Source organism: Oryx dammah, unplaced genomic scaffold, assembly GCF_014754425.2.
Source record: "Oryx dammah isolate SB20612 unplaced genomic scaffold, SCBI_Odam_1.1 HiC_scaffold_9, whole genome shotgun sequence".
Classification (NCBI taxonomy): Eukaryota; Metazoa; Chordata; class Mammalia; order Artiodactyla; family Bovidae; genus Oryx; species Oryx dammah.
The window spans coordinates 35310158-35331764 of NW_024070193.1; the positions used below are offsets into that span (position 1 = coordinate 35310158).

At 36.8% G+C, this 21607-nt stretch overlaps 1 protein-coding gene across 1 annotated transcript in view; it reads left to right on the plus strand.

The window, feature by feature from the left end:
• CNTN6 (contactin 6) overlaps positions 1-21607 on the plus strand; it is a 176730-nt gene that overhangs the window by 94458 nt on the left and 60665 nt on the right. The window contains 3 exon segments of the mRNA XM_040246391.1: positions 675-811; positions 2409-2538; positions 4715-4865. Of these exon segments, the coding sequence (XP_040102325.1) occupies positions 675-811; positions 2409-2538; positions 4715-4865 (418 nt within the window).

Genomic DNA, 21607 nt, shown 5'->3' on the forward strand with positions numbered 1-21607 from the left:
TACCTTATACTTAAATAGCATTTCAACATCAATTATATCAGTTGCTTTTTTGCTTCAGAACTATGTTGAACTTTCTCAGATTAGAAAATAAGGCTTGGAAAATTCATGCCTAGAATTAAAGTTATATGCTTAACCTACATACAACTCTAAAAGTTATCATTCCCTGTCAAGACTTATACATAGGGAAAAACAACTTGATTAAAACCTACTAAAATGTGATGAGGCTGATATCTGATTTATGCTTCAAACTATTGAATTGTAATTATATTGGATATAGATACAATTATTTAGTTAGTTCAATCTAAATATAGTTAATGGCCTTTTGCCCACAGAGGGTTCAGATTTGATATACGTTTTCTAACTTGACCTATATACTAATATCTAATATGGAATTATTCTTTAGCCTGTTCCCACAGCTCCAAAATTGTTATATAGGTGTAGCAAAGTGATAGATGGCAAATATCAGTCTTATGCAAAAAGTCCACTGATATTTACAACAGAGTTTTTATTGTCCCACTTTGGGGGTCCTGCATTTCCCCTCCCTCAAATCATGAGTACAGTATTACTAGACCCAGGTAACTTTGTCCTCCTGATTTCTATAGTCCTTGAAATGCAGCATAATGTTTTGGCTAACTGATTTGCTAAATAGTTGCTCTTGCCTCTTTTTGAAACAGCCCCTCCAGAATGGGAACAAAAAATCCAGAATACATACTTGTCTATCTATGACAGCTTATTTTGGGAATGCAAAGCCAGTGGAAAGCCAGATCCTTGGTACACCTGGTTAAAGAATGGTGAACGCCTCAATCCGGAGGTAAGTAGCTACGGTGTTATTAAACTTCGACCTACTCTGCTAGGGAAATTGTATTACTAATAGCAACAATGAATGTTTCTGGAATGTTTAGTAGGTGCCAGGAAATGTAGTATAATCTTTACATATCTTAATTTATTTAATACTTAAACTCAAAGTGACTATTACAATTATTCCCATTATTCAAATGAGAAATTTATGGGTAGAAAACACAACTTGTACAAAGTTGCACTTAGTCAGTGATTGATCCATAATCAGATGATATCATTATCATCAACAACTTTCATTGAACTGTCATATGAGCCAGGCCCTTTGTTAAATATTTTCCACACATTATCTAATGGCATCCTCATGACAATTTTATGAGAAAGATATGATTATTATTTGTATAGTGAAAAAAAATTGTTTCAGAGGGCTTAAGTCTATTTGTCTAAGGTCACAAAGCAGCTAGTAAGTGTTAGCATTGGTATTCTAAGCATAATCTGCCTGATTTCAGAATCCAAGCTCTCAATCATCATCCAGAAACTTGGTTTTTATGAAAGCTAATAGCTGTCTCTAAACCTAGAAAAGTGGAAAACTGAGGCAGTTATCCACATTTTTCAAATTAAAGCACACTTTACAATATATAGAAAATGAGACAAGTTTATTTTTCCCATCAAATTATCCTAATAATTGTGCCAGCTCACCACTCTACTTTGCACTTACAGGCTCAGTTAGAGACACAAAGAACATTTGTTGTTTACAACTTGAATAGAATGCTGTTCTTTGTTTCAGCTTTATTGGACTTTAATTCCTTCATCCCTTTTGCAAACAACATTCCCGTGTGTCCTCCAGCCTACTTTTACTATCTTTAGAGGATGGTGATAGGTACCATGAAATATTTAAAGTTATATTTACCTTGTTAAACTATTTTATTCTATACACTCAAAATTGTACCCAAAATGGGACTCTGCAACAGACTTTGTGTGTTTAAGTATGTTTAAATATACTTCATAGTACACTGCAGAAAAGAATTTAGCTCCTTCAACTTACGTATTCGATTAGAAAATTATTGAATCATCATATTTTAATTTTGTAAGACTTTATGATGGAAAACCATGGAAATTTGCTAGTCACTCTATCCATGTCTAACATTATTGTTGACGATGCTTTCTGAAAAAACTGAAATGGTAGTGTATTCCAAATTATTTTATATACCACATAAAAGAAAGGTAGTTCAGTTGCTCAGTTGTGTCTGACTCTTTGAGACTCCATGGACTGCAGCAGGCAGGCCACCCTGTCCATCACCAACTCCCAGAATTTACTCATATTCATGTCCATTGAGTCAGTGCTCCCATCCAACCATCTCATACCTTCTATGCAGAAAACTGACAATTTTAAAAGAAATGAGGTAACATAACATAAACTAACCACTAAAATTATGTTAAGAACATTTCCATTGTTTTTTAAAGTCCAGAAAACTGCCCAGAATCTTGAAGTATATTAATTTCAGTTTCATAAGCAACAGGTCTCATACCCCAACAGCTCATAGATATGCACAAATGTTAAGAGCATGCTTACATTAATGCACTAGCATTTTATATGACTTTTCTTTTATTAGGAAAGAATTCAAATAGAAAATGGGACACTCATCATAACTATGCTGAATGTGTCAGATTCTGGTATCTACCAATGTGCTGCAGAAAACAAATATCAGATAATTTATGCAAATGCAGAATTGAGAGTATTAGGTAAGTCATTCATTTATAGCCAAAAAATTCAAACTGACATTTTAGCAAGCTATGATTATATGTAATATGAATCCAATTTTTCTGTAAATTAGAAATTGCTTTTCCTTGAAATAATGAGAAATGTCTAAATTAGCTTCTAAAATATGCAAAGTGAGAATTATTACTCAGCTTTGGGTGATGTGGTAACACATCAGGGCTTGGAGGAACCTACTATATGGTGAAACCAAACCAGAGGTGGCTCCCCCAAAGTTGATCCCAGCATGAGGTTTTTGAATACAACTCAAAAAGCATCTATTAGAAATGTTTTCAGCTACAAATAAGAAAAGAAAATCTCAATTTACAGACTTAAACAAGGAGGTATTTTATTTCAAGGACTTCAGACTTTCTAGGTGGCTTAGTGTTAAAGAATCTCTCTGCCAATGCAGGTTCAATCCAAGGGTCTGGAGGAGCCCTTAGAGGAGGGCAGGGCAAACCCTCCAGCATTCTTGCCTGGAGAATCCCATAGACAGAGAAGCCTGGCAGGCTACAGTCCATGGGGGTCCCAAAGGGTCAGACATGACTGAAGCAACTTAGCACACACACATGCTTAAGAATTTCATGGGGGGTGAGGGGTGGGTGGGTAGCTGAGCAAGAGCAATGTGACCTGATGCTCTTTAAACTTTTTCCTCATGGTTGTAGCCTCCTGGATCCAGGATGAGTTGCTGTAGCTACAGAAATCAAGTCCATACTGAAACCCAAAGAAGACAGAGGGGACAGCCCCTATCATTAGAAAAGCAAAATTTCCCTCCGTCCTTACATCAAACTCCTTTTATGTAATTAGCTAGAACCCTGTCACGTGTCCACTCAGACCTCAAGGGAAGCTGGGAAATAAGCCGCTATAATGGAAAATGTTGAGACAGAGCAGTTTGAGGATGATATTCTGAGACAGTCAGCCAGTGGAGTTGTCACCATAAATGACTCAGTGACGTCTTTCATCCTGAGACTTCCTTAACAGTATAAACACAGGAGATGAGAGGAAGAATCAAGTACAACAGCAAAGTTTCGTAAGTCTATGGGTGATGGACATTGATTCATTTGTTTCTTCATTCAGTCATCATTTATTGAATACTTATTGTGTATTAAACTCTGAAAACAGAACTATCAATATCAAAATGATCTTTATAGAACCTATAGTTCTACAGAGGGGGAAAAAAAAAGCGCTGAATTTTAAAATATTGTGACTATTACAGTCAAGAATTGAGTAGGTGCTATCAGCTGAATATAACCTAAATTGAAGACCTTCTCTTTAAACATGTATCAGAATAAAAAGCATGTATAGGTCAGTGGAAGGGTAGAGAAGCCGTGCAAGACAACATGGCATATCTGAAAGAAATTCATATAGACTTTACGCTAGGAATGGAAACTGGACACATAGGTTCCCACAGGCAGGCAGCTAGGAAGACTTGGATGTATCCCCAGGCAGTCTAATTATTTATTACCCTTATGAACTGGTATTTGTTCATGATTTATTTAGTGAGGACAGAGTTGAAACTGACAAAGACTGTTTTTTTTTTCTCTGTTGTTGTTGTTAAAGTTTCTACTCAGCTTGCCTGCTTCAACTGAAGGCAGACTATTTCCATTTTCCCAGTTAATGGTATGCCTAAAGAAACCTGAAATAATAATATATTGCTTTTGATTTATTGTAAAGGTATTTCATTGTGTGCGCGCTCACTCTCCCCCTCTCTCTCTCTCGTGAAACCATCTTCACCTTCTTTATTATAAATACTATCAAAAATGTGACCTTTTGTAACTTGCTTCCTCCCTAACTCTAGCCTGCTTTTGTTATCTCAATGACCATTACCAAAACAAAAATAATTTACACTTACTGAGCCAATAATTTGTGCCAGTTGGTACTTAACTTTCTTTACTGAATGTTACCTCGTTCAAGACCCAGACTAACTGACTGAGGTAATATCTATTGCCATCTTCATTTTACAAATGGAAACAGAAACTCCAAAATGCCAAGTCCACAATTAGCTCCAAAACACCTTAAGCAAAGTAGTTTCAAAAAGAGGTGTTTTTGTTTTTGTTTTTTTTTTTACAGATATTAGATTCTATCTAGGATATTGCATCAGTTCTTCGGTTACAACATGTTGATTAGATGAGTAATTGAATAATTCTGTGATTTTGTTTTTAGCCTCAGCTCCTGATTTCTCCAAAAATCCCCTTAAAAAATATTCAGTTGTTCAAGTTGGTGGGGATATTGTGATTGAATGCAAACCAAATGCTTTCCCCAGGGCCACTATTTCCTGGAAAAGAGGAATAGAGAGCCTGAGACAAAGCAAAAGGTAAAAAAATCTCTTTTGTTTTAATATTTTAAATATTTTATCATATAATATCTTCCAGATTTTAGAGTTTACTAGGTTTTCTAAAATTCTCTCTCTTACAGTAAGCTTGCAACTGTGTTATCTGTAGATCTGAACATTTTCACATGATGGTATAAACAAAAGGAATTTTCAAGGCTATGAACTGTTTGTATAATTTGACTGCAATATTTTCAGTGCATGTGCTTGTAATAGATATATTTTAAGAAATCCTTTAAGACCTTTTTCTATATTCAGTTTGAAGCCTTTTTGCTGACCCAGCCTGCTGAGAAATCAGTGAGAAGAGCATACACAAAGGAGAGAGACATTCATACTCACACACCTGGTGTTGTGGTTTTTAAATAGTCACACAGGTGTTCACTCCATGACAAAATGAATTCACCACATGAAAAAAAATGTAGAGAGGTTCCCGTAGAGAAAGAAGAGAGGTTTCCTCCTATTATGGATGTGATTGAGAAATCCCAGATCAGCACTGGCAAGTTCTCTGGGAGAGTTTTGACAGCACAAAACAGGTGTTTTTCTTTACTTATAACAGATTTCATTCCATTGTGCTGTAGAACCTTGTATATTCAGAGTTGATTTGATTAAAGTTCCAACTCGAATGTAAGGACCCACGTGTGTTTCTATGTGGTCAGATACACAATAGGGTGCTACTATGAAATAGCCACATGCTAATGGTTTGAAAATGGTTTCATGGGAACTTCTTCAGCATCATATGTGCCACAGACTCATATACATACCGGGCAGGTAAGACAAATAACAAGATACACCAGGTAAAAGAAAAGACAGCTCAATTGTCATGACAAAACCCGGCAATCTGTCAATCTCAAAAGCCTGTGAAGGAGTGGAGAGTGAGTCCTCCACCTAAAAGGTATAGTCACAAATCTGAATTAAGTCAAATGTTGTTTTATGGGTAGAACTTTTAACATTTCAGGAAAAGCTAGAAATCTAAATTTTGGAATTGAAACTTCTGGGACAGAAAAAACATCCATGGGTTGGTTAAAGGGACACTGTTTTGTCATTTCTGATCTCAGACTGCATTTGTAGTCAGGAAGAGAGAAAAGTAGGTTCAGTTCAGTTCAGTCGCTCAGCCGTGTCCAACTATTTGAGGCTCCATGAATCGCAGCATACCAGGCCTCCCTGTCCATCACCAACTCCTGGAGTCCACCCAAACTCATGTCCATCGAGTCGGTGATACCATCCAGCCATCTCATCCTCTGTTGTCCTCTTCTCCTCCTGCCCCCAATCCCTCCCAGCATCAGGGTCTTTTCCAATGAGTTAACTCTTTGCATGAGCTGGCCAAATTATTGGAGTTTCGGCTTCAGCATCAGTCCTTCCAATGAACATCCAGGACCGATCTCCTTTAGAATGGACTGGTCGGATCTCCTTGCAGTCCAAGGGACTCTCAAGAGTCTTCTCCAACACCACAGTTTAAAAGCATCAATTCTTCGGCACTCAGCTTTCTTTATAGTCCAACTCTCACATCCATAAATGACCACTGGAAAAATCATAGCCTTGACTAGACGGACCTTTGTTGGCAAAGTAATGTTTCTGCTTTTTATATGCTGTCTAGGTTGGTCATAACTTTCCTTCCAAAGACTAAGCGTCTTTTAATTTCATGGCTGCAATCACCATCTGCAGTGATTTTGGAGCTCCCCAGAAAAAAGTCTGACACTGTTTCCACTGTTTTCCCATCTATTTCCCATGAAGTGATGGGACTGGATGCCATGATCTTCGTTTTCTGAATGTTGAGCTTTAAGCCAACTTTTTCACTCTCCTCTTTGGTTAAAACAAGCAAATAAGCAGTGTTGATTGTGTAGAATGCTCTCACTGTTCTATCTCTCTGAGGCCTTGCACACTCTCTCCTGACAAGAAAGAGAATGCTCTTTCGAAGGCACTCTCTTTTCCTCTTCTGTCTCCCAGGGACTCTGTAGCCCAGAACTGAAGCTTTTCCCAGGATAGGGATCCTGTCAAATTTATTCTTGTATGCCCTGTGCCTTGGCATAGAACCTAAACTCAGTAAATATCTGCAGAATGAATGAATATTTCCAAAAGGATGAATATGTGAGGCATTACCAGCTTCACAGAATGGCTATTCTGGGAGGAAATGCCTCAACACACAATAACAGATGCTATGAAAAGAAAGGTGAAAAAGACAAAAGGAAAGCTGGTGCCTGCCCCAGTTGGTCTCCTTCCCTTCTAGTGTACCTGGAGACTGCTACAAGCACTCCTGACAAATCTGGAGGTGCATCCTCTTTAAATGTTTTCTCTTTCACTTCTCAATCCTAATCAAGGTTTAAAGGCACTGCTATAGAACAGGAAGACTCAAGAGAATCCCATAGCCTCAAACACAGGCTCTGTACTGAGCATTGGGATAAATTGATTAGCTCTGCTTCATTTACTAAAGTGACTGTAAGTTTTCACCTAAAGAGCAAGAATGACTACTGTTTACCCTCCATAACCTTTAAAGATCTGAATGCAAGTAAGGGTGTTGGGAAGCGAGAAAAAAAAAGGGAGAAGATTTGGATGAAGGTAAGAAAATGAGAGAGAAAGTTTTGTAGGGTACAAGGGAAACTGCTTTTTAAAACAGCTTTTCAGATTTATGGTTTTTTTTTTTTTTGTATAGAGGATGAATTTGGAAGCTTTTTGACTCCAGAACAGTTACTAATAGTTAAATCAGATTCATGCTTGTCTCACTGGGATTAAAAGAATGGTCCATGTGATTTTTATGTACATCTTTCATGATTGTATTCACTCGCTGCTTTAGAATTTCATTACATGTTTCAACAAAAGAAAACAAACAAAATTATCTTCTGAATATGCATCCTAAAAAGTTGAAAAAAATCGAGCCCCAGTAGAGTACAACAATTACAGATGTGTATCTCTGCCAGGTATAGATGACCTTAAGCAGTATTTTGCAAAGGTCACACACAGCCAGCTCTGTGAGACTTTGTGTCTCTGCAGGCTTCCTATCCTGTCCCTGCTTCTGTTGTCTTCTGAGAAGACTGATTTCATTAAAACCAAGACTTCATGTAGCTTACTGAGAAATGCAGCACCTATGCGTCTATTGGTGTTGACTTGATGGCCTTTCTGTCGTCTTATCATGGGGATTTTCAAACAGGCTGCAGGTAAAAATTAGAATGAAGTCACAAAAAGAAAAATGAATATCGTATATTAATGCATACATGCGGAATCAATAAAAAATTGGTACAGATGGTACAGATGAAGCAAATTCCAGGGAAGAAAGGGAGATGCAGACATAGAGAATGGCCTGTGGACACTGCAGGGGAAGCAGAGGGGGGATGGATTCAGAGAGGAGCTGTGGCATAGACACGCTGCCGTGTGTAAAACAGGCAAGCAGTGGAAAGCTGCTGCGTAGCACAGGGAGCCTAGTTCGGGTGGAATGTGGGGGTGGGAGGGAGGTCAAGAGGGAGGGGATATATGTTTACTTATGGCTGATTCACATTCATACTGCTGTACAGCAGAAACTAACACAACACAGGAAAGCAATTATATTCCAATAGAAAAATATTTAAAAATAAAGAAAGGAAAGAAGGAAGGGAGGAAGGAAAGGAGGAGGAAGGAAAGAAAGGGCATTAACTATTTACTACTGTAGAGGTGGTATGGTGCAATGAAGACATAGCTCAGCCTCTATTCAGTCCTAATTGTACCATAATTTGGAGTAAGTCACATGTCCTTGTTAGGCTTCTATATGTAAAATGGATTAGAAGCATCACATCTTCCTAAAAGACAACAGAGAGCAAAGTGGTCTCTTCAAGCCCATTCAGGTCTAAGGTTGATTTTTACTTCTATAGGTTTGATCTGAGCCATTAGAGGGTAACTGAATCTTTTCCCCATGATCTCTTCTCCTTCTCAAATCAGCGATGCCAGGACAAATCCCAGGTCTTAGCAAAGTAACTGCATTCAGCTTGTAAATAGCTACCATAGTGCAAGAATACTTTGGTGAGGAGAATCTTAAAAGAGTATCTAATGCCACACACTATTTCTTATAACATTTGCAATATATGAATAAAAGTTATTTGACTTATAGTCTGTGTATACATTTGAGCATTGAGTGTGCTCACACGTGTGTCTATATATTAATATGTGTGTACCATAGGGTTACCCATAATTTCCAAACCTAATGAAATTAATTACACTAGGAGATAGAGACCTAGTCCATTTTCCAAATTTTATAGGACCAGATCACAAACTCAAACACAGAATAATGAATCTAGTATACACTTTTTTAATGCCACATCAGCTTGAATATTATATCTAAATAATATACATAATTCCTATCCTTTCATACTTTTGTTAAAGCATGATATAACTGTATACACAGGAAGATTAAAAGAGTCAGATATAGAAAACAGGTTAAATGACTTCAAGTAGGAACAGTTTCTAGTTCTTGACCCTGGGAATACCTATATGGGGAAATGCATGTTTTTAGTCTCTGTTTTAAAACTTCTATACCATCCTGTCTACTTTGAAATTTCATTGTCGCTACACTTGCTTCCAATAAAGTGTAGCTATCTATCTAGAGATGATTGAAAAGATTCTAAAGAAATCTATCCAAAGTAACCTTACTCTGTGGCTTACTTTAAAAGAAAATGGTGGCAATACATATTTTTTGAAAATTTCTTCCAGTATTACATGAATCGAAACAGCATACAGCTTACAGCTAATGTAAAGCTTAGACCTGATGCCCAATGTGCCTTCTCTGTTTCTAGAACTTTTCTTTTCTACAAATAATGGAGAACCCACTCAAACTCTTTATTTTTGGAAGCCTACTGTCACATGATTTTTACTGAATTTCATGTGTTGATAATTCAGATCAAGCAACATTTCTGAATATGGTTTGTATTTCTTATTGGCCTATGTGTCACATTTGAAGTCTTGACTATTTTAAGAGTTCCATCTTTAACAGTGTCTCTATTTATGGCTAGCTGTCAGAGAAGAAAAGTTTTCTTCCAACTAAAAATAGGCAGAACCCTAAGGCTGCCTGATTTCCTGCTAGAAATGTATAGTCATACTCTATCTACCTCATTCTTTCTGGAGCTACCAATCATTTAGAAACAGCATTGAAATTGAAGAGAAGCAATGGTATATTCCTCAGCAAGAAACTGGAGTGTATTACTAAGAGCTCCTTGCTGGGAATCAAAAAATACGGTTCCAGTTCTATCATTGATAAGGGGCCTGACCTTGAGTAAAATCACTAGCTTACTCTTTTTTTTTTTTAATTAAGGTTACTGCTCTTGTATTTATTTAAAATGAAATAATTTCAAAAAAAACTAACAGAAATACTTGACATGCTATCCACATAGTGACTGCCAGAATAGAGATTATAGTTTAGAAATCAATGCAAACCATTAACCTGGAAGGTTGAAATTGCAGATTCTATCATACTCAAAATTTTGTACATGCTTTGCTAATTTGTTCAGGTGACCGAATGATTGTGCCAAACATGGTGATTGCTGTGAGTTGTCAAATTAGCTTAAGTGACCTGTTTGGATGGATTCAGAGATTATAGAGGTCCCTGGTATCTAGACTTAAGCATCACTGAGTACTAGGCCCCATTCACTAACTCACCATTATGAACCTAGCACCCAGCACAAACCTGGAACACAACAGATGTCCAATGCATATTTTCTGCTTTGCTAAATGAATGAAAGCTAAAATTCACTTTGTTTTGTGTCTACCTGAATTAAGAGATTTTTACAGCTAAACCTAATATGTATTTAATAATTAATAGGCCCAAAATGTGTTCATTCATTCATCCTGTAAGTATTTAATGAGCAACAATTATACCTCAAATTCTATGCTAGGTGCTGTGGATAAGTTTTAAGTAGCCGATTACATGATGCGTAATATCCCTCCTTAAGAAAGTGTTTTCCTTTTCAATTATTTGGAGTCAGAAGATCTGATTTCTGTTCTGAACTCTACTTCCCACTTAGCTGATAATTCTAGTAAGTCCTTTAATTTAACTGGTCCTCAGTTAATTCATTAAAAAAATTGGAGAAAATAATAGTTGTCTCACTCTTGGAGCTGTGTGACTCAAATGACACAGAATGAGTGAAAAGGATGGACGATCTGTCTATGCTGTTACCATTGGCTGCATGCATTGCTGTTATTCCAACCTTTATGCAAATCCAAGTTACACATTCTTACCTCCACCAGCCAAGGGAAAAACCAGAGACTTCACCACAGGAAGTCAAGATGAATACAGATGAAGCTTATCTCTGCAAGGCATTCTGAGGCAACTGAGGGAATCAATTCCACATCTGCTAAGTTTGATTAATCACTTCTTTTTTGCCTTGTGGATCCACTTAGCAAGTGAACTGACAGAAATCAAAGGCCTAGATTTATCTCCTTTTCCCCAGTGACTGCTGGCTACCTGTGCAGGGATCACCTCTTGAATTTAATAGAAGACGTAGGAAATGTGAACTTTCTGGACCAACAGCTCAAAGTTGTCCTCTGACAGGCAGCATACAAAAAGATGCCTAAATCACCTGAGATTTTGTCAGAGTGGATATATACTCTCTGAGCAACAAAAACAAAGAGATGGACCGATTTTTTTCCCCTATTATCAAAAGAATAATAATTGAATTAATAAGTAACACACCATCCTGTTTTTTCATTTTCCTAAAAACGTCTACTATATTTCTCTCTCATTTCATAAGATGAAGTAAGATCCAGCTATATGTTAAATTGCCATTATAATGAAAATAACTATTTTAAGCATGTCCATAAGGCAGTCAGTATACATGCTTTTCATATTTTTCAAAAAAACAAAGCGTTTTTTTTTTCATATTCAGATACATTTCTAAGGTGTATCTGAATATACCTTCAGCCACAGAGTATACAGTTATGTTTGTACTAGTTTTACCCTGATACTCTCAAAAAGCTGAATACAAAGGACACTTTGAAATTCAGAGGGAATCAAACTCATTCAGACTTAGAGATTCTGCCCCTACCCCCAAACAACTGGTTTCAGGACGTGGTCACAGGCCATAGACTTAAAACAAGAGGACCGTTGGGACTTGTGGAACCAATTTCATGACCTCTTTACACTCAGATACATATGTGTGTGTGTGTGCATGTATGTATATGTGTGATACACACACACACACACATACTTCAAAAAGATCTTATGAGATCATGGATTTTGTGATTTCTCCTACAGTAATGACATCATTAAAACCTTCATGGCTCTGAGCATTTCACCAAATGCCTGCATCCCATGACAAGGTATGAACCCATAAGTTGGTATGGAATCTAGTAGTGATGCTTATTCAATAGTTTTGCTGCAATCTGGTAGGTCCACTCCATTTTCATCTGCATGACACTTCAACTCCTAAGACCTCTTTCCTAGACACAATAGAGATTTTTAGGAGGCTGAGGAGAGCTGAAAGAGGTCAAGGAAGGAGTGAGAGGGGAAGCAGAAATGAGAGAAAGGAGATGAGGAGGAAGAAGGATGAGATGACATTCTCTATGCCAAGAGAGAACTGATCATTATTGAGCAAGTCACTTGATCTTTCTTCTCTTCATGGATAAAAAGGTGCCCCTGGGAAAACCTATTTGAAAGTCCTTAGCATAGTGACACAGAAAAGGAACAGAATTAAAAGTGGGTCTGTTTTCATTCTTTTTCTTGCTAAGCCACCAGGAAGGAAAAAATAGTTCCAGAGTTACAAACAGTGACAGAACCTGTTGCCCAACACTTTGTTATCACTGCACTTTCTCCTTGGAGCCTTGTCACAAGCATCTTACCTTGTAAATCAGCCTATGGGAGTCTGCCTGCCTGATGTATAAGGAAGCCGCTTACATGATGCTCCCTCCCTTTTTGACCCTTTTCTATATATCTTCCCCAGTGGCTCATTGTTAAAAATTTGTCTGCCTATGCAGGAGATGCAAGAGACATGGGTTTGATCTCTGGGTGAGGAAGGCTCCCTGGAAAAAGGAATGGCTACCTACTCCAATATTCATGTCTGGAAAATTCCATGGACAGAGAAGCCTGGCAGGTTACAGTTCATGGGATGGCAAAGAGTTGGAAATGGCTGAGTGACTGAGCACATAGTATGCATGTATCTTTCAGTAACTGCTTTCTAAATCACCATTATTCCTCCTTTCTTTTAAACTTTTATTCCCAATTGTTCATTCTTAAAATATCCCCTCCATGCACATTTTTAAAAATACAACTTTAGCCAAAAGGTAGCAACTGCTAAGCAGCCTTTCCTATCCTTTACTCCTTGCAGAGCTTCCGAATGGAACAGCAAACAAATCTAATTTTATTTTGTATCAACTACTTAATGCAATACTGCTTAGTACATCAGGTAACATGAGTATCAAATAGGCAAATGAACCATATGTTCCCATGTTTAAGGAAGAATGACAGTCTGCATAATGCCAGGCTTATTACAATCTCCCTTCTGTGTGCTTCTTTGTAATAAAACTTTAAACTGTTCATACTCAGCTCCTGAGAGCCTTGTTAAGGTGAGCCTTTCCAAGGGAATACATGCTGAAGATGTCAAGAGCCATCTGATACTCTTGCCTATGTCATGCAAAGATGTAACAAGCTAAAATCCTATGTGTGCCCGTGTCACTCTTGCCCTATTTTTTCCCTCTTGCCATCCAGTCTTCTTTCCTTCGTCCCCACTGGCCTGGAGCACTGACCCTTTAGCACAATGCTTATAGAACCACCTGCCTGCCGTGGTCTGAAAAAGCTCCAGGTCATTAAAGATGTAAAGCCTGCCTTTAAACCCAACCTGTCCAGCTGGGTATGCACTGTTTTATTTTACACTACTGTCTTGCTTAGACTACCGTTGCTTTAGTTCCCCATTTAAAATGTTTTAATGATGGGTAATAACATCATGTGGATTTAAGCCAAGAGTAAATATGGCAAAGAAGTTCCAGAAATAAATAGCATCCTATAAATTCTTGTACGAGAAGCTATCACTGAAAATGCATATTGGCTTCATTGTAGAGTTGCTAAGAATTCGTAGGCTAGATCAGTTGCTTTCACTATCATGCATAAGATTATTGTGCCTAAGATTTCAAGATCATGCATGATTATGCACCTAAGAACGTTGTGGAAAAATGCAGAATCCCAGGGTTGCATTCAAGATTTTGAGTCCTTGGGCATGAAGCAGGGTTGAGCAATCTGCATTTTTGCAAATTCACTCTGTTCCCAAGTAAAGCTGAGACTGTTCAACAGCAGCAGAGAAACTCTGCTTTGGAGCAAACAAATCATTTAAAAAATAAAAATTTTGTCTCATTTTCTTTCCTCTAAGAATTCTGCTTTCTATACCAACATGCTCAGCTCCTCATCTTATCTCAATGCTCAGGTCAATTAGTTTTGAAAATATGAATAGAATTAGCCTTCAAATGGTGTCAACTTACTTATGTGCTTGCTTCTAATTTCTGAGTGACATTTATATCTTCCAAAGTTTTCATAAATATTCAGCAGCAATAATTTTAGAGACAGAATAGGTCAGTTATTAGCACAATGTATACAAATCACCTTTTGTTCTTGGTTTGACTTTGGAAGAAAGAAGTGCTGACTTGATAGGCTTAAAGTATAATGCTCCTTAGGTAAAGAAAATGGTTGCTTGACTGGTTTGTTAAGCTGTTTGTTACAGCTACACCTTCTTAGAGATACCAGTGGGCACAAGGAAAGTACATAAATAGAAGTAGAAACAGAATTTTTGTCTTGGTAGAAATTATGATCCAGCTGAAGAAAGAAAAAACAAACTAATTAAATGGGAATTAGTCTCATTAATATTTTCAAAATGAAGAGTGAGGCTGTCAGAGCATTTTTTAAAATCACTATTTCCCTATTTCCTTTATTAAAAAAAAATTTCCTCTATAGAGTTTAAAAAAATTTCCGAGTGAAATTTACACATAAGCTCATTTAATAAAACAGGTAAAACTGAACAAATCCGGATAATGTCCTGGAGAGAGAATCAGAGCCCCACCTCAACACCCTCACCACTTTCCAGCCACAAGCAACCCAAGGAGTGCCCTAAAAATCTCCTGGATCTCTTGAGAGCAGAGTTGGAGAATTCCTGATTTAGACTGACAAATCTGATTCTCAAGTGTGACTTGTCAAGCTACTCATTTATTTATAAGCACAGTTGCAAACCAATTTGACAGGCCATGTGAAAGTTTCTAGGTTTATAAATCTGAATGAGTTCAGTCTCATGAGGGAAGCAGGCAGGTCAACATCTCCAGTGCAGTGGGGCGTGTGTCACCACAGACAGGATGGGCTGGAGACACAAATGCAGCTCACAGGAGTAAAGAAAGGCCTCAGTAGGTTGGAGGCAACTGACCCGGCACTTGAAGGGTAGATGGAAAATTTCCTAGATGAGGAATGTGGGAGGAGCAGCTTTTCTGTGTGGCTATCGTAACCCATAGTTAGCTTCGTACTTGATGCCATTTTGAAGATTAAGATACAGACTTTCCTTCCTCAATACAGGATGTATTTCATCCATGATTTCTCTAAATAGAGAATCAAATTATTTTACAAGTCATCCAACAGTCAGTTCTTTGAGTATTCCAGGGATTCTTCAGTATACTTAATAACATACAATTTCATTCCTTCTCAGATTAAATTAACCAATTCAGTCAACAATATACCCTTGCCATAGTTGAACCTGAGCCTTATCATACCTAATTATAATAATATCCAGTAATATCCTACCTACAATTGACAGACCATGCATTGAGATGTTAGATACAATGCCACTTAATTTTCACATGATGCCTATGGGGGATATCATTTATTCATATTTTTTAGATGGTTAAAGCTAAGGTTTAGAGAGGTTAGGCATCATGTCCAAAGTCACAGAGACAGTAAATGATAGAAAAGCATTCCAGGCAGCTCTGATTGCAAAGCCATGTGTAATCTTACACACCACGCTGTCGGTTTTTAATTAGCTTTCTGATGTAATATAGTGTCCATCTGTGACTCTAAAGGCAGACTGTCATACTGTACATGTTATTTGTTCCTCATTTTTTTTCCAGTTAGACAAAAGCTCTTCTGAAAACAGTGACATGTACAAATTCCATCTTTATATCTATAAAAGGTATTAGAATAAAGCCATTTGTTGTCAACATACTGAAAGATGGAGTCTTAATTCATATCAATATAATAAAATAAATCAGTTCACTTAATGGCTTAGCATCCTGCATCCACAATGTTCAAATGACTATTTTCTTTTCTTTTTGAAAAAATTATTAATGTATTTATTTAGGGCTGAGCTAGGTCTTCATTGCTATGCGCGGGTTTTCTCTAGTTGCAGCAAGCAGGAGCTACTCTCTAGTCATGGTCCATGGGCTTCTCATTTCAGTAGCTTCTCTTGTTGCAGAACATGGGTACTAGGGAACACAGGCTTCAGTAGTTACGGTGTGCAGGATTTAGGACATAGGCTCACTAGTTGTGATGCGTGGGCTTAGTTATCCCATGGACTGTGGGATCTTCCCAGTCCAGGGATCAAACCTATGTTCCCTGCATTGGCAGGCGGATTCCTAACCACTGAACCACCAGGAAGCCCTTGGATTCTCAATGTAACATGAACTATAATTTTTGTTGACATATAGTCAGGGATATGAAAATTCAACACATAAGGATAAACTTCCTAAGCTCCATAAAGGACTTGATCTAGGCATGAAATTATGTTACAATTAAGAAGAAATTAGAGTCAGCAGACAATGAGGCACGTCCAGTTGACCCTCCCCCTGCTCAGTCAGTTTGTAAACTTAGTTTTGTAAAGTTTCTGAGGAATACAATTATTCAGTAGCCAAAGGGGATCTAAATTGGAAATCTCATTAGCATCCACCACTTTCAAAACTACCCGTGTTTAAGATAGAGAGGGGAAGACTTTCCCAGATACACATATTCTGTAATCCCTGAATTATAAAGCTGGAGTGAAAAAGGTAAGAATCATGAATGTTTCAGCCCAATTCTCTTACTTTTTATATCTGAGGGAAACCAAGGACCTCAGGAATTAACTTACTAATTTAAGTTCATCTGGCTGTGTTTGAATCTCATCTATCTATCTCAAAGTAGGCTGCAGATATTTGCAAAATTTTAAAGCCCGAGGAAAATCACACAATAGGCTCATCATCATAAATGTAATGAAAGTGTAGCTAAAATGTCCTCACAATGTTCAAACTTCTCCATTCTGTTCTGCACAGCTCTTTCTCCCATTGTCCTTTCAATCCGTTCTCCTCTAGTTATTTGGGGAGCATCCTTTTTAAAACATTTCTTGTAAGTCCTATTTTCACAACTTTTTTGTCCTTTGCCAACTTTATAATTTCCTGTCTTTTCTTTTGATTTGCTTGGGCTGTAAGGCATGTTAGCATATGAATCTGTATTAATTCCCTTCTGTGTCTCAGGCATCCTAAAATACTGCAGCAAATGGAGACACTTTTCTTTATCTTTCCCTCCTTCTACTGAACAGCTAAACATTCCTCTTAGGCCTCTTTCATTGGATTAATTTAGCTAAGCTTTCCATCTGATGCTATTTTGTTAATTTAAAATCACATTTCCTTCACATTTTATGAGAATCAGCCTAGCAGCACACTCTTTGGCATGCCATTGAAATAAAGACACATCATGACTCCAAATAATTACATTATTTAGCAAAGACTATCTGCCATCTCCTAATTTATATCACAATTCAGTCACCCTAAATCTGTATTGATGTTGTCTGTGAGCCACTGCAAAGTTGTTGCTTACATTATTTCTATATATTAAACATGGAGTCACATTTTGTTGAATTCTAAGATCTGAATACATGATGCCTGATTTCTGCTTTGGAGTTTAGAACAATTGAACCAAACATTTAACTTTGAAACATTTGGCTCTTCACACCAGTAATTATGCATTAGGCATAAAATGCAACTACAGAAATCAGGAATTTTTACAAAAAACTTAGACACTGGTGGCAGTGATGTTTTTATTTCTATGCAAATTAAAATGTGTTTGATTTCATTTTTAATCTCCCTAGGTAACACCTCTAAACAATCTTTTGGCTAGCTAAATGCTTTCAGTTAGTTCTATAATGACACTTAAATCATCTTTGATTAATCAGTTCATGAGAAACATATCTTTAGCTATTTAATCTGTTTAAAATATATATTCCTCTTGTCCATTAGGAGTGGTTAAAAAATTAAATGGCATGCATGACCTGTTTTTCCCCTAGGCACCTGATAAAAATATATTTTCTGAAAAAAATATATTTATTTATGCTACCAATTCTGATGCCATGCCATGTAGGTTTTTATTTTTGTTTACTTGTCCTGCTCCACTCACATTCCATTACATATAAATTTAAACACACTGTGTATGATGTTAATCAATACAAGAGATCAAAGAAACACTAATACTTGTCTGGAGATAGGAAAGAGACTAATAAAATGCAAAGAATATTATCACAGTATTTTCTGTAAATAAACTAAAGAATTAGAAACCCCTCAATAGGGTCTATATTAACACAATAATTAATTTTTGTATGAAATATTTTATTAAAACTTCAGTTTCATGATTGGAACTATATTAAATAATGATTAAAATTTGCTCTCTCTATATATATGCATCCCTGGTGGCTCAGAGGGTAAAGCGTCTGCGTGCAATGTGGGAGACTTGGGTTCGATCCCTGGGTTGGGAAGATCCCCTGGAGAAGGAAATGGCAACCCACTCCAGTACTCCTGCCTGGAAAATCCCATGGATGGAGGAGCCTGGTAGGCTACAGTCCATAGGGTCACAAAGAGTCATACATATATACTTGGTAAGACTGATTTGAATGTATTTCTTTACCTCAAGTTTTTTCCTAGTTTATATGGTATTAACAAACTAACTTGAAAGTCATTTAGCTAAATAAGCCCTATGTTTATACCTATACTAGCTTTTATTTTAAATTAAGAAATTATTTGCCTAAATGACTTTTACTGGTAATGATAATAAATATACATCTGCTCCTAGAAAGAGACTAAAGGTTCTGGGGTATACACAATCAGAAAATTCATATTTATGTAATATCTATGGACTGTCCTGGTGGCTCAGATGGTAAAGTGTCTGCCTACAATGCAGGAGACCTGGGTTCAATCCCTGGGTGGGGAAGATCCCCTGGAGAAGGAAATGGCAACCCACTTCAGTACTCTTGCCTGGAAAATCCTTTGGACCGAGGAGCCTGGTAGACTCCTCCTGGTAGTCCATGGGGAAGCAAAGAGTAGGACATGACTGAGCGACTTCACTTTCACTTTTCTTTCTATGAATTATAGGACTTCTTGAAAAATACAAAAAAAGAATAACAGCTACCATTTGGTGGTAGTCATTATCTTCTAGGCTTAATTCAGTATTTTTAAAAATGCACTTAAAAATTTTAATTCACAAAACAAACTGATGCTGTAACTACTGTTATTCCCATTTACATATAAATTTTCATAGAAAACAAGTGCTTCCAAAGTAACAAAGCCAACAGGAGAGAGTCAGAACACAAAGGAAAACCAAGCTGACTTTAGAGGTTATGGTCTTAAAAGCTCTGTGTCACCTGAAGCAAAAAACTTAGCTTTAAACACAACATTATAAAGCAATTATACTTCAATTGAAAAAAAAGCTTACTTTTACAATCTATTTAGAGAGTGAAAGCTTGTCTAGAAAGAAAATTATGAGAAAGGAGCAGAAGCAGTAAAATAAAGTAAAGATATTATTTTCAACAAATGGTGCTGAAGCAATTGGACAACCACATGCAAAAAAATTTAGACACAGACCTTATACCCTTCACAAAGAAAAAAAAAAAACAAAACTCAGAATAAATCACAGACTTAAATGTAGAAAACAAAACTGTAAAATTCTTAGAAGATATCATAGGGGAAAATGTAGATGACCTTGGGAAAGGCCATGACTTTTTAGATACAATATCAAAGGCAGATCCATGAAGGAAAGACATAATAACTTGGACTTCATTAAAATAAAAAAAGGAAAGAAGCTTCTGTTCTGTGAAAGAAAATGTCAACATAATGAGAAGTCCAGCCACAGTCTGGGAAAAAATATTTTCAGAATATAAATCTAATAAAAGATTTTTATCTAAAATTTGCAAAGAACTCTTTAAACTCAAGGATAGGAAAGTAACTCTATTATAAAATGGGCAAAGGACCTTAACAAACTCCTCAGCATACATGATACACAGATGGTAGATACACATTTGAAAAGATGTTCCATAGCATATGTCATCAGGAAAATGTAAATTAAAACAAGATACCACTACACACCGATTAGAATGACCAAAATTTGGAACACTAACACCAAATGCTGGCAAGGATATGGACGAATGGGAACTGTCCTTCACTGTTGATGGGAATGCAACATAGTACAGCCACTTTGAAAGATAGTTTGGCAGTTTCTTACAAAATTAAAATTACTCCTATTATACAACTCAGATATTGTACTTCTTAATGTTTACTCAAAGGATTTGAAAATATGTCCACACAAAATCTTCCACACTATATAATTTATGGCATCTTTATTCATAATTGCCCAAATTGGAAGCAACCAAGATATTCTTAAGTAAGGAAATGGCTAATAAACTGTGGTATAGCCAGGCAATGGAATATTATTCAGTGTTAAAAAGAAACGAGCTAACAAGTCATGGAAACACATGGAAGGATCTTAAATACATATTATCTAGGGAGAAAGCCAATCTGAAAATTTATATACTGTGTGATAATAACTATTTGACATTCTGGAAAAGGCAAAACTTTGGAGGCAGTACAAAAATCCGTGGTTGCCAAGGAGGGACGAACATATAGGTGGAGGAGGGAAAACAAATAGGTAGAATACAAAGAATTTTTAGCTCAGTGGAAATATTCTGTATGATATTATAATAATGTGTGTGTGTGGGTGCTCAGTCATGTCCAATTCTTCTCTGACCCCACAGACTGTAGCCCTCTAGGCTCCTCTGTTCATGGAATTATCCTGGCAAGAATACTGGAGTGCGGTGCCATTTCCTTCTCCAGGGGATCTTCCTGACCCAGAAATTAAACCTGCGTCTACCCATATCTTCTACATTTCAGACAGATTCTTTAATTCTGAGCCATCAGGAAAGCTCATTATAATAATGGATACATGTTATTATATATGCTTCTAAACAAACAGAAGGTACAACACCAAGGGTGAACTCTAAGGTAAACTATGGCCTTTGGGTGACTATATCAGTTGTAACAAATGTACCCCTCAGGTGGAGAATGTTGATAATGAGGGAGACCAGGCATTTGTTGGTAGGATGAAGGATATAGATTCCTATGTAGGAAGTCTACCTTTCTCTCAATTTTAAATAAAGGAAAATTCAAAATACAAGGTAACATACTGATTCAGATAATGATTCAGTAGAAATCAGGATGCAAAGACCTGCATCCTGACAATGGCTAAGTAAGTTATTTATTTTTTAGTTTTTAAACAGAATTCTGGAAATAAAAGCAAAAATAAACAAATGGGACCTAATTAAAATTAAAACCTTCTGCACAACAAAGGAAACTATAAGCAAGGTGAAAAGACAGCCTTCTGAATGGGAGAAAATAATAGCAAATGAAGCAACTGACAAACAACTAATCTCAAAAATATACAAGCAACTCCTGCAGCTCAATTCCAGAAAAATAAACGACCCAATCAAAAAATGGGCCAAAGAACTAAATAGACATTTCTCCAA